The following is a 14,961-nucleotide window of genomic DNA, read 5'->3' as shown; positions in this document are numbered from 1 at the left end:
TGAGGGAAAATCTTATGCAATACATAGGTACAAAATGACAAGAATAAGCACTAAATTCTAGGGTAAACAGAGAAAGTAGAAACACAGGCTTTTTATGTTTTTTTATTTATTTATTTTGTTTTACATTATCGAACAGTGAATTAGTGTTTGATGTAACAAGTTGATGCAGTAAGACTGTACCTAAATATAAGGGATGGATGCAATCAACAATGCTTTGGGGGAAAGGATTCCCATGTGTTACCAGTAAATGGGTGCAAGTCAGTTGGCCAATATTAATTGTTGTATAGCTGGCCTTGAGGTATCATCCTGATGTGTGTAACTAATTGACAGATCTTAATCATCTGGACCAGAAAACTAATACTCTGTAATGAGGGGACTAGATCAGTTAAAGCCGACCATTGACAGTCGTTAGACACTACCCTGGACCAGGTAATCCCACCGGGCTCCACATTTGAATACAGGGAACAAGGTAGACAGATAAGTCTATCATACCTTACATTGTATACAACATTCAAAACCACAAACTTCATAGCATGCAACTTCACAAATATCACAGGTTTTTTGTAAACAATCTCTCAAGAATGGTTCCATTTTCAGGGCCATGAGGCTGTAATACATTAACTTGGCACATTCACAGATAGGTGGTGATGACTTATATCATCTGCCTAGATAAACACCAGTCATGCTGTAGTTCCTGATGATGAACATACATCTTAGTTTCAAAATACTAAATCAAATTTTGAAACACTCCCACATTTTTTTAATGAAAGATAGATACAGACAATGTTTATAGTTAAAATGTATAAAATGGATGTAGAACTTGATGGAAAAAACTATATAGGTACAGTTGGAAGAGGGCATTACCATCTGAATCACTTATAAGTGACAATATGGTCTTACAATCTTATCTAATGTAGTAGGAGACAAACATTCGGCAGTACTTTCACCTACATTGTACCTGCCCAATCACAAGGATTTTCTGGGCCAGCCTGGGTTTGATTCCCCAATCTGGTGTGAAAAAAGTATGGACACCAGAATTTTCTCCGGTACTCCCGTTTCCTCACACCATAAGAGCCCTCCCAAGCTTCCATCCAGGCCAACAAGTGCGATTAATACAAGTTGTTATAATTTGGTTTGCAATGGTTGCAAAATAAATAAATTTACATACAACAAACAATGCTTTTTGGAAAAACTAGGACTATGATGAAAAGCAAATTCTGAATTATTTTGGCATAAAATTTACACAAAGTGACCCAAAATAAAAATATAAACCCAACAGTAAGAGTGTAAGAAATATACATAATGGGAGTTGGAATCATATTTTTAGGTTCTCACGGTTACTAGTGGCTGGAGAGCTTTAAAGAAGTCCAGCACTCAGCAAAATATTTCAGACTGAGATTTACATATATATGTAGCCTAGTGCAAATTATACAGTGACATCTGGATGAAGGCAATCAAAAAGCACTTAGCTGTCACACCAATCAACTTACGTATTGATTGAACAGATCTTACAACATTGAATCCTTCTGGTTAATGATACAAATGGACCCAAACTTGATAGTTTCTGTACACTAAGGCATAGCAAAGTTTAGCACAAGGCTTTATTAGGAAGTTGGTCTATTTTCAACCAAGCAATATTAACCCTATATTACACTGGTCCAACCGCCATGCTTATGCAGGCAATTTGCTAGTGCTAGCACCCAGACAGCATTTATTGTCAATCTATATTTATTCTTCACAAACATATATTGTATATATATAACACTGGATCAATAATCATCACACACATCTTCTACACCTACAACCAGTCCAGTCAAAACAAACTAGACCCTGACACTCAATCATATCCCACCAGATCCTCCAACCCTTCACTCACAATCATATCTCACCAGATCCCCCAACCCTTCACTAGCATCCAATCGTATCCAACCAGATCCTCCAACCTTTCACTAACACCCAATCATATCCCACCAGATCCTCCAATCCTTCACTAACACCCAATCATATCCCACCAGATCCTCCAACCCTTCACTAACACCCAATCATATCCCACCAGATCCTCCAATCCTTCACTAACACCCAATCATATCCCACCACATCCTCCAACCCTTCACTAACACCCAATCATATCCCACCACATCCTCCAACCCTTCACTAGCATCCAATCATATCCCACCAAATCCTCCAACCCTTCACTAACACCCAATCATATCCAACCAGATCCCCAACCCTTCACTAACACCCAATCATATCCCACCAGATCCTCCAACCCTTCACTAACACCCAATCGTATCCAACCAGATCCTCCAACCCTTCACTAACACACAATCATATCTCACCAGATCCTCCAACCCTTCACTAACACCCAATCATATCCAACCAGATCCCCAATCCTTCACTAACACCCAATCATATCCCACCAGATCCTCCAACCCTTCACTAACACCCAATCGTATCCAACCAGATCCTCCAACCCTTCACTAACACCCAATCATATCCCACCAGATCCTCCAACCCTTCACTAACACCCAATCATATCCAACCACATCCTCCAACCCTTCACAAACACCCAATCATATCCAACCAGATCCCCAACCCTTCACAAACACCAAATCATATCCCACCAGATCATCAAACCCTTCACTAACACCCAATCATATCCCACCAGATCCTCCAATCCTTCACTAACACCCAATCATATCCCACCAGATCCTCCAATCCTTTACTAACACCCAATCATATCCCACCACATCCTCCAATCCTTCACTAACACCCAATCATATCCCACCACATCCTCCAACCCTTCACTAACACCCAATCATATCCAACCAGATCCTCCAATCCTTCACTGACACCCAATCATATCCCACCAGATCCTCAAATCCTTCACTAACACCCAATCATATCCAACCAGATCCTCCAACCCTTCACTAACACCCAATCATATCCCACCACATCCTCCAACCCTTCACTAACACCCAATCATATCCAACCAGATCCTCCAACCCTTCACTAACACCCAATCATATCCAACCAGATCCTCCAACCCTTCACTAACACCCAATCATATCTCACCACATCCTCCAACCCTTCACTAACACCCAATCATATCCCACCAGATCATCCAACCCTTCACTAACACCCAATCATATCCCACCAGATCCCCAACCCTTCACTAACACCCAATCATATCCCACCACATCCTCCAATCCTTCACTACACCCAATCATATCCCACCAGATCCCCAACCTTTCACTAACACCCAATCATATCCCACCAGATCCTCCAACCCTTCACTAACACCCAATCATATCCCACCAGATCCTCCAACCCTTCACTAACACCCAATCATATCCCACCAGATCCTCCAACCCTTCACTCACAATCATATCTCACCAGATCCCCCAACCCTTCACTAGCATCCAATCGTATCCAACCAGATCCTCCAACCCTTCACTAACACCCAATCATATCCCACCAGATCCTCCAATCCTTCACTCAATCATATCCCACCAGATCCTCCAATCCTTCACTAACACCCAATCATATCCCACCAGATCCTCCAATCCTTCACTAACACCCAATCATATCCCACCAGATCCTCCAATCCTTCACTAACACCCAATCATATCCCACCACATCCTCCAACCATTCACTAACACCCAATCATATCCCACCACATCCTCCAACCCTTCACTAGCATCCAATCATATCCCACCAAATCCTCCAACCCTTCACTAACACCCAATCATATCCAACCAGATCCCCAACCCTTCACTAACACCCAATCATATCCCACCAGATCCTCCAACCCTTCACTAACACCCAATCATATCCAACCAGATCCTCCAACCCTTCACTAACACACAATCATATCTCACCAGATCCTCCAACCCTTCACTAACACCCAATCATATCCAACCAGATCCCCAATCCTTCACTAACACCCAATCATATCCAACCAGATCCTCCAACCCTTCACTAACACCCAATCATATCCAACCACATCCTCCAACCCTTCACAAACACCCAATCATATCCAACCAGATCCCCAACCCTTCACAAACACCAAATCATATCCCACCAGATCATCAAACCCTTCACTAACACCCAATCATATCCCACCAGATCCTCCAATCCTTCACTAACACCCAATCATATCCCACCAGATCCTCCAATCCTTTACTAACACCCAATCATATCCCACCACATCCTCCAATCCTTCACTAACACCCAATCATATCCCACCACATCCTCCAACCCTTCACTAACACCCAATCATATCCAACCAGATCCCCAACCCTTCACTAACACCCAATCATATCCCACCAGATCATCAAACCCTTCACTAACACCCAATCATATCCCACCAGATCCTCCAATCCTTCACTGACACCCAATCATATCTCACCAGATCCTCAAATCCTTCACTAACACCCAATCATATCCAACCAGATCCTCCAATCCTTCACTGACACCCAATCATATCCCACCAGATCCTCCAACCCTTCACTAACACCCAATCATATCCAACCAGATCCTCCAACCCTTCACTAACACCCAATCATATCCAACCAGATCCTCCAACCCTTCACTAACACCCAATCATATCTCACCACATCCTCCAACCCTTCACTAACACCCAATCATATCCCACCAGATCCTCCAACCCTTCACTAACACCCAATCATATCCCACCAGATCCTCCAACCCTTCACTAACACCCAATCATATCCCACCAGATCCTCCAACCCTTCACTAACACCCAATCATATCCAACCAGATCCTCCAACCCTTCACTAACACCCAATCATATCTCATCACATCCTCCAACCCTTCACTAACACCCAATCATATCCAACCAGATCCTCCAACCCTTCACTAACACCCAATCATATCCCACCAGATCCCCAACCCTTCACTAACACCCAATCATATCCCACCACATCCTCCAATCCTTCACTAACACCCAATCATATCCCACCAGATCCCCAACCCTTCACTAACACCCAATCATATCCCACCAGATCCTCTAACCCTTCACTAACACCCAATCATATCCCACCAGATCCTCTAACCCTTCACTAACACCCAATCATATCCAACCAGATCCTCTAACCCTTCAATAACACCAAATCATATCCCACGAGATCCTCCAACCCTTCACTAACACCCAATCATATCCCACCACATCATATCCAACACTTTACTAATACCAATCATATCTAAGCATATATTATCCTCTGACATTTACATGTCCTATCATATCCATGTGTACAACTTATTTACTGCAGCCCAATTACATATATATATATATATATATATGTATAACATTATAACTATTGTTAATTTGTCCAAACCGATTGAAATGCTGCATTTTCACTTTTGCTTGACAAAATATACAATATGCTTGAATCCAATAAGAAAATCATCTGTATAGGATTATAGCAAAGCATGAAAATAGCTTCTGACCAATTAGAAGTATTTATACAAAATAAAATGCTTATCGATGGAATAATGCAATACATATATAAAGGTGACTAAGGGAGATAATTCCACTTTTTTTCTTTTGGCAGTGTCAAGGTTTATTTATATCAACATGTGTTGTACACTATCTGATTATAAAGTTGTTTATTTTTTGCTAATTTGTGTATGTTTTCTTTAAGATTTGGGGGAATTTGAGGATAAAGGCACAATTGTTTAATAATGAACCCCCACAGTCTGTATATCATCCAAACACTTTTTACATCACATAACATATTGCTATGAAGGCAAAAATAGAAAACAACTGTACAGTATGTCAGATTGGAGTTCTAGACAGGTGGAAGGTTTGTATACAGAAACAGTTATCACTGAAGGTTTGTAATTACTACGGCACCACACAGACAGAACAGGTAGATCAACAGGAAATACTGATACACTAGAATGGTATAAAACTGGCACATAGAAAACTAATTATGACGGTTTGTTACTCTCCCTAATAGCCAGACCAGAGATAGCTGCCTTTGATGAAGTCATGCCTGGCCCAGTGTATAAGTCATAAACCAGGCTAAAACAGAAAGCTTTCCCTCTGCTACAGGTATCTGTTACTTTGTATGTCAACAGACCGCCCACCAGCTTCACATCTTAAAGGTGCAACATTTGACCTGATAGATTTGTACTGTTAATAAAACAGACATGTAAAAGATGTGTGAGCTAGCAATGTGTACTTCCAGATTGACATAAAATAACAAGAGATCCTAGATGGTATGCTCTACATTGATAATCTATATTGATATCATACAAGTCAGGGAATCCACATCACCCGTGATTTTTATTATTTTTATCAGTCAAATCACTATTTCTAAGAAATCTGAAGGGTCAAAACAAACCCAAGAGTCAAAAACATACTCTCAAGGGTCTACTGGAAGCCCTTCAAGTTTCATCATTGCTCTTCTTGTTCTTGAACTGGTTTCTGAACTGGATTTGTCCCCAATCAAATTTTTCCTTTTCAATTTACTAGAAAAGTAACAAGTTGTCAAAATTGTCAAAACAACTGCTGACAACCGTCTGATGAAAAACAATTAAGATGTACGTGGCATAATGTCCTACAAAACCATATATTGTGAACATACCCTTCGAGTTGTAGGACAATTTCTTTAGTAAAACATAAGAAATAGTGGTAACGAACTCCATATCAAAATACAAAATGACAGCTGGTGGCCATTTGGTTTTTTTTTTAATATTATTATAATTCTTATTTGAAATATTGCATGCATAACTACAACACTGGAGAAAAGGGTTTTGAAGGTAAATTGATTGATGATGTAGGTACCAAGCGAAGTCTGAGCCACAGATCTATAGATATGTAACACTGCATGGTCAATTAGCACCGAACCAAGGCTTTACTCAGGAGCACAGGGACCAAGCTGGCAAACAAAGGGGAACCCACTGGTCCAACACACATATATATGGAATATAATACATATATATGGACAGGTTTTTTTTTCTATTTTGTATCAAGCCCTGTGGTCAGGGGGATGGAATAACATGTTAGTATTCCATTAAAAATCAAATCTAACGAGCTACTTACCAGTTACGATCACAGTAACCCATGGTGTCGGATTTTCATTAGAAATTTCCATCAAATCATATCATCAGATGCTTATTTATTGATCAATCCTTTAAATTTCAGAGAAAATGCTATATATATATACACTGCATTTTAATTGGCAGATATGGAAGTAATGTAAAACTTATCTATCACTTTTGAAGGTTCTTGAATTTTACTTTTGGAACACGAGACATCCAATACAGTAGCATCAATTACAAATATACTAAAACTATAGTTAATTCACTGAATACATACAGAAAAGTCACAAAAGTAGTTATAAATACCTGTGATCGGGACCTCTTCAAATTTGGTGGCATATTCATCCAGATCTTTGTACACTTATTAATCCACGAAAGTTATTCTAAAGGAGAAACGTAACAGTAGTGAAATCCCACAGGTAAACATGCACTGATTCACAAAGGGTAAACTCCTTCAGGGAGTATCTCAGGTTTTATATCAATCCAAGTACGCGGCACAAAAACGTACCACCACAACAATAACAACTTCCTGTCCTGTATGTACCACATAAATTGTTATAAATACATGTATAGTAAACCGATTACAAAAAAATTATATTGATTATCTAAATTTCATCACAAACAATTCCTAACTAAATTCATTAAGTGTAAATAGGCAATTGTAAAACTTCCATCCTGTTTAAAAGTTGGTCCCACCGCTGACTGTCAGTACTTATTTCTATAAGTGTCCATATATATACAAGTAGATACAGGTGTTTGTATCAATAATCATGTACATATATATATATATATGGTAGTTGTTGTCTCCATCTGAAGCCCTGTAGCTACCTCATGTCTGCCCATGTATAAATTAATTACACCCTAAACGCACAAACCAGAATATATAAATATAGATCAGGTGATTTTAAAATCTGATATAATATAATATATATGTATACAATATACAGATCAGAAAATCAACCATGAACTATAAAGCCTTGTTAAAGCCTATTTGTACATATTTTGAAATATGAATCTATTTTCAGAAATACAAAATCATGATTTATCCAGCTTTTGCTGAATAGATAGAAATACATGAATACCTAGCGTATATATATATATGACTGCTTCTAAATACAGTATTACACTGACATAGTCGTAAGATCTCAAGCTAGTTTGTGTAAATGAAATTTACATAGTTTGATGATGTTGTAAAATCTACATATACATTCAAATGCAATTAACACATACATATACAGCATATATACATACATGTCTATCTGATGAACAGCTGGCAGATTTTTTAAGTCAAGGTAGCCAATTTGTGGAAGCTACCCTTTTGGCTCTAGTGCATGCCCTTTATCATAATTATTGTCACATATTTAACTTTGTCCCTACCTAGGACACTTTTGTTCCCACCTAGGGCCACGGTTTGCCATTTTACATCCATCGTGTGCCCCAGTCTGCACTTCTCCATAGGGAGCTATTGTCCGTTATTATCCGACAGGTCAGGAAAAATCCACACAATACAAACAAATGTCAATCACAGTCATCAAAAATGTACCTCCATGGCATAAAGTGACTCCAAGGCCAAAGGACAGTAAAACATCAAAAGTTTACCTACAATATGCTGAATTAATTCATTTTTCATAGTACGCTAATATATATGTGTTTAAAAAACGCCCATTGTTTCAGAATATATTAAGGAAAGTCAACTCCAGTGTAATATAATGAAAGGTGTCAGAGTATTGACATCCAAGAGGCATACACCTCATTTCTGGATACCAGACACACAAATGACACACTTCATCTTCACGGCTTGACGACAATGGATAATGACATTTTCTGATCCTTCGATAGGTAATTATCACTTGTTATATAGCGCCGGGAGGTCATTAGACTCCCTGGATACCTCTGAAACCATGCAAACCAATACTAAAACATCATCTGGACACTGCCTCAGAATAGAGGCTGGCTAATTCACTGAGTACTGAGAGTATGATCCCATGTGCCCCCCCAGCCGTCTGAACATCACTAGACAGAGAGGCCCTCCACACAAAGCAAGCCCCTATCCTTCATAATCAATACATCGTCACATGTCAGTAACAGCCAGCCGGAGTTTAGTTAGTGACCAGAATCCACAATCCCCTGTCAAACTCCCTCGGGTGAGTCTAATTGCAGACAGAGTGATAAGTACACAAATTAAATTACAGTTGATCAGGAAAAAAAGTTATCAAATATTTTTATTTATTCTTAAATAAAATTTGTGTTCTTGATAGCATCCATCCATATTGGCTGAAGGATGCAGAAAGGAAAATGGCTACTATACCTGAAATGCATTTTAGTCTGTAACATAAATAGTTGTTAAAAGAAAGAAATTATGCCATGTTGATAATGTTAAGCAGAAAACAGCCTGAGTGAAACCATTGAATAGATATATCTGATAAGTACTCAGGTATATACCAACAGCATGTGCTAGCTCTGATGATTATAATTTATACATATGCAGAATTATTTTTATCTATCTATTTGGTCAAGTACATCCAGCCTTTCAGAGAACAATAGTATTAGGGGACATTTACTGGTTAAATGTTTCCTGCCTTGTATCTATCACTGTAAGTGATGACAATGATCACCACTCAATCAACTAGACAGCGAGGGTCGAGGGTCGAGGGTCAAGGGTCAGGAACAAGGATACAGGATGCAGTACCTTTCCAGTGCAGCCTGTCCTGTGGTATATTTTATCAGATTTATTTTCACACGTTAGTTTTCTGTCCAGTGCCAGGGACTACAGATCAATACAATGCTCCTACGCCTTGCCTGCGACCAGACAGAGATCAGACGAAACCATCAGTCTTTTGTCACACACCCCTAGTTCCAGAGCCCTGTCGGCAACTTCACATCTCATTAAGGAATCAGACAGGACAACATCCCTTTCTCATCTGCTCATAAATAGTGGGTTTTTAACCAGAGCTAGTTTGTGTGTTTACAGTTTGGTAGAAGCTTTCATTAGGACAGCGCAGCTAAGTAAGGACTTGTCAACCTATTGGGACCCTTTTGGCCATAAAGGCAATACTGCAGACACATCAACCAATGTCAGTGAAAACACCTAGCCTTATCTACTGTTTGATAGATCCCCGGCCTCTATCCTCAAGAGTTACAAGTTCTCTGTAGATATGAATCCTTCTGACTTTTAAATACACTGTATATCACAAAATAAATTGAGAATACCTCTCCTTGAATATCTGCCAAACATCAAATCATTGCCTTGGTAAAGAGATTGTTCTGTTTCCTACCCCTGTTGTTGTGTGTTATCTGACATCTCCTGAGAGGTAAAAGGGATGTGATGAAGAGTAATGCACTCTCAATCTCATCACAATTATATGTTATGGACTGGAACCACACAATTTGTAACTCGAGTCACAAAAAAACATGTATACAAATTAAAAGCATGTTCTTTCTGACAGGATTAAGTGAAGTAAGCAGTTTACAGTATTGAAAATTTATGGTGTGCAGAAAATGGAAAAACAAATTTTGCAGATCAAGCGACTTTTAACTTTTATGTAACAGAATGGATTATAATGACTCTGAATTGCATATGACCTTTTGTACCATTTACCAGATTTTATGGAAATAGAATATCTTAGAAGTTCGCTCAAGTTGCAGACATGTATAGTGACCTAATATATATATACAAGTAATGTATATAAATTATTTATAACAGGTCACTGTGCCCCACATACAAATTCAATAATACAATACTGACCCAATAGGTCACTATTTCATCCTTTATGCACCAACTACTTAAATGCAGTTTCAATCCCTTCAATTTTGGTTGACACCTGCCCATGTCTGCCCATTTTGGTTGACACCTGCCCATGTCTGCCCATTTTGGTTGACACCTGCCCATGTCTGCCCATTTTGGTTGACACCTGCCCATGTCTGCCCATTTTGGTTGACACCTGCCCATGTCTGCCCCTTTGAGTCTACGCTGCATGTGTAAAAGCACCTAATACAGTTAGGACCCGGGTTCCTGAGCTCGTCCATTTGGGTTTAGACTGCATGCGTAAACACTGTTTCGACCCCTCTCGAGTCCACTCTTTTGGGGCTACACTACAAGTATGAATAGAATTGGACCCCTACTCGATTCTGCCCCTTTGAATACAATTTGGACCCCATCAGTGTTTGAGTTACTATGTTGTATTCACTGCATTCGATAGATAATTAACATTCTCTTTTTACAGCATAAACTTGATATTTTGATCTCTATATTTCTTCTGAGCTGTTGTTTTGATCACTTTTATCAACATACACACTGACAGAGGAACACAAGGCTAGCATTTAAGCATGCTTCATCAGATATATTTTATGAGATACATATACTGTGTGTGTGTATATATATATATATATATATATATACAGTCAACTGAAGTAAAAACTTCATAAAATGCAATCAAAACACTAAAATAGTTCTTATAATGTGTGTATGCCAAGTCAGGATAAAACGACCTCATATTGAACATGTTGGAGTTGCAAGACTGGTTTTGAATCTATCTTTTACAAAAATAGTACAGATAAATTTATTTGATCATTGAAACCTGGGCGTAACGTATCCACTGTTTCTTTTATAACAGAGCTTTGTTGTTCCCAGCAAACAGACATCAGTATCAGCAGAAGCAAAGAAATCCACCAAACAATGAATTCATTATGCTCTCCTTATATATGGGTCAATTATCTGGTTATTTCACTTTCATATTTTAACTTGTTACAAATTAAGTCTGTTTTCTTTTCTCCACACAAAGGCCATTAAAAATAAATATTGCCTCCCCTTACAACCCATTAACTTCATAATTATCCATCTTCCATAGAGAACTAATTGATATGGTAAGTTAAATTAACCCCTCCACTACACATCCCCGCCACTACTACATATATATATATTCCTATAAATGGTGGTTTTCCCCCTTTTTTAATATCTTATGCAATATCTCCCAGAAAAGAAAAGAGAATTACTTCCCTAATGTCTCTATTAAAAGAGTGGTTATCTCCCTTCTATTTAATAACTTCTTATAACATAAAGATTGATAAGAGGTGTAATAGGCCTGTATCACTCACCAATTAATCATCTGACTTTTGCTAACTTCCATATAGGTCAAGGTCAAATTCATTTACACAGGGATTATCATTGTTTTTTACATTACAAATTGTTTGAGGATTTCATTAAACTTTGGTAAAGCTCTGGTCAGTTCCTGTTCAAATGATACAAGATAAAGTTTCAAAAAATAAACATGACTTTTAAGTTTCAGAGTTGACATAGGCAAAAATCTCATCACTGAAGGTCCAAATGTAGGTGTACTATGCAATAGGATGAAGATAGGTCTACAATGTATATGCAGATATCATCTATTTCCAATGCAAGGCCAACATATATAAATACAACAGTGGCCTTGTTCAGAACATCTGTACATATATAAATGGCTAAAATGTTTCATTTCATCATTATAATGATCGATATCGCAAAGCAGCTAGAAGCCATTGTGTTGGCCCTAATACAGAACATATTTCATTTGTTCGTAAAAGTTACATTTTATCAGAGACCTAAATATTGATTCTGTGTCCTCATGGACTATCAAATTTGGACATTATTCTTCTTAAACCTTCTGCAGTAGAGAAGCAAAATAATTTTCAACATTAATTCCTGTATTTGGTTGTATGTTACGTTGCCACCCTCCATTTATACAGCAGACTGAGCCCTCTTCATCCAATGATATTCCAGATCAAATTTTTGTTATCCCTTAATTAGCCTGGATACAGATGGGAAATGATTTTAAAACTTTCACTTATTTCTCCTATTGGACTTTGTTCCCCTGTCCCCTTGGACACCAACTACTTTTTTATAATAGATATTGAATTCTACTTTTTTTTTATAATAGATTATTAAATTTTACTTTTTTATGACAGATGTTTAATTCTATCATCAAATAATTTACCCGGCCAAATAATTGACCAAACCCTATCCGTCACTTAGATCAGAGGTGTTTCAAGGAAAAGTCTGATAGATGGACAGAAAAATGAATGATAGATGATACATGGTCACTTTCAGATATGATGAGCTAAAATTCATTTTAAGAAAAAAATTACCTGGGTAGTGCTAGACAGATGGAAATTCACCACGACATAATAGGATAGGCTCAGTTGTCCATCAGACAGGTGAGCTAAATATACATGTAAATTCTTCATCATGCATGTTAACAATTTTATATGAGAGACCTCCAAACAATGTGGGATTGCACTGCAGGATCTGTATATATTTATAACTTATAACAACAGGGAACCAACTCAGATGAATTTCAGAGATTTGTCTCACTGATATGTACACATAAATACTGAATATAACCATATGTTTTATGATACCAACCCAGGATATTCTGTCTCAAAAGCCCTTGAATTTTCTCCTCAATTTGTGACGATGAAACAACGAGACAAAACACTACTTACCCGACGCATTGCTCTTATATTGACTAATTCGTCCCCACTGAATAGTCCATCATTTTCTTCCATCCTGACTATCAATGTACAGGCAACATCCACAGATTAACCCTACATACATCCATCATCATCTTTTAAAAGTTTCAACTTAACATCCATGTTTTCCTGACAGCCTATTTTAATCCACTCATATCTTTTTAAACAGCACAGAATCTGTACAGCAGTTGCAGTAACTTTAAAAATAAACAAATACAACAGTGCTATACTTCACAGGTACATCAATATTGTGTATAAACTTTTTTCTGATGTGTTTCAATTTTTCTTCATACTGTATCTTAGTTACTAAAGTGTTTATCAGGAATACGACACAGTTTAACCACGACTGCTCCAGCCATGTGACTATCAAACCTTCCTTGTGTATGAAAACAGCTGGAGAGATGCAAGACTTGCTACAGGTAAGTAAGTGAATACATCCAAGATCACATTGCCTCAACACTCAACTCTCCAGCTAGGCTTCATCACAGTTTCTATGAATGAATTCATAAAACAGATGATGGTTTGGAATACACAGAGCAGGGCAATACCAAGGGAAGCAATAAGTTGTCCAAACAAACCAGCGTGGGTGGAGAAAACATCCGCCAAAACTAATAGAGGAGACACATTTCTAGCCAACCATAATGTGTACAACCGTGGTTCATCATTTCAGGAGATTTATTTCAAGGTTTGACACCAAGAAGCTCAGATGTCAAAGGGCTTAATCTACAACTGAAGTGGTCTATATTAAATTTGAACTTTGTGTAGCCTTGAAAATGGGTCAATGTCATTCAACTGAAGAACTAAAATATACATCATGCTGCACCTTGACAGGTTATAGAGCTTCTGGCATAGAGAATCAAATTACCAGGTAAATCAATTTATCTGGGGAGAACGAGCTGTAACAAACCATCAAGTACGGAGTGAATACATACATGTACAATAGTAACAGAGAAAACATCAGGAACGTACATGTGTACATAATGTAGAAAAATAACAGACAAATATTACAGCCACGTAGATGTCAAAGGGTGTCAACCTAGACCATGGTCAACTCTGGTCAGTTAAAAAAAATAGCAGACAAATATTTCAGCCACGTAGATGTCAAAGGGTGTCAACCTATATATATAGCTAGACCATGGTCAACTCTGGTCAGTTAAAAAATAACAGACAAATATTTCAGCCACATAGATGTCAAAGGGTGTCAAGATAGACCATGGTCAACTCTGGTCAGTTAGAAAAAATAACAAACCAATATTTCAGCCAGGTAGATGTCAAAGGGTGTCAACCTAGACCATGGTCAACTCTGGTCAGTTAGAAAAAATAACAGACAAATATTTCAGCCACATAGATGTCAAAGGGTGTCAAGATAGACCATGGTCAACTCTG

At 38.1% G+C, this 14,961-nt stretch overlaps 1 protein-coding gene across 7 annotated transcripts in view; it reads right to left on the bottom strand.

Moving 5' to 3' along the window:
* Positions 1 to 14,961, bottom strand: part of LOC117321788 (ras-specific guanine nucleotide-releasing factor RalGPS1-like) — a 101,901-nt gene that overhangs the window by 67,255 nt on the left and 19,685 nt on the right. Inside the window, exons 1-2 of one of the 7 annotated variants that reach the window (XM_033876355.1) lie at positions 8,323 to 8,337; positions 7,378 to 7,454 (exon numbers count right to left, since the gene is read on the bottom strand). The exons of 5 other annotated variants lie outside the window; for them this stretch is intronic. In XM_033876355.1, coding sequence (XP_033732246.1) covers positions 7,378 to 7,416 — 39 coding nt within the window. In that variant the 5' untranslated portion in view covers positions 7,417 to 7,454; positions 8,323 to 8,337. Of the gene's footprint in view, positions 1 to 7,377; positions 7,455 to 8,322; positions 8,338 to 14,961 lie in introns of those variants that run through there. One more of the 7 variants, XM_033876354.1, reaches the window with a different exon arrangement.

The sequence above is a fragment of the Pecten maximus genome, chromosome 2 (genome assembly GCF_902652985.1).
Source record: "Pecten maximus chromosome 2, xPecMax1.1, whole genome shotgun sequence".
Lineage (NCBI taxonomy): Eukaryota > Metazoa > Mollusca > Bivalvia > Pectinida > Pectinidae > Pecten > Pecten maximus.
The sequence above is the reverse complement of the archived record's forward strand: the minus strand, read 5'-3'. Positions and strand labels throughout refer to the sequence as shown.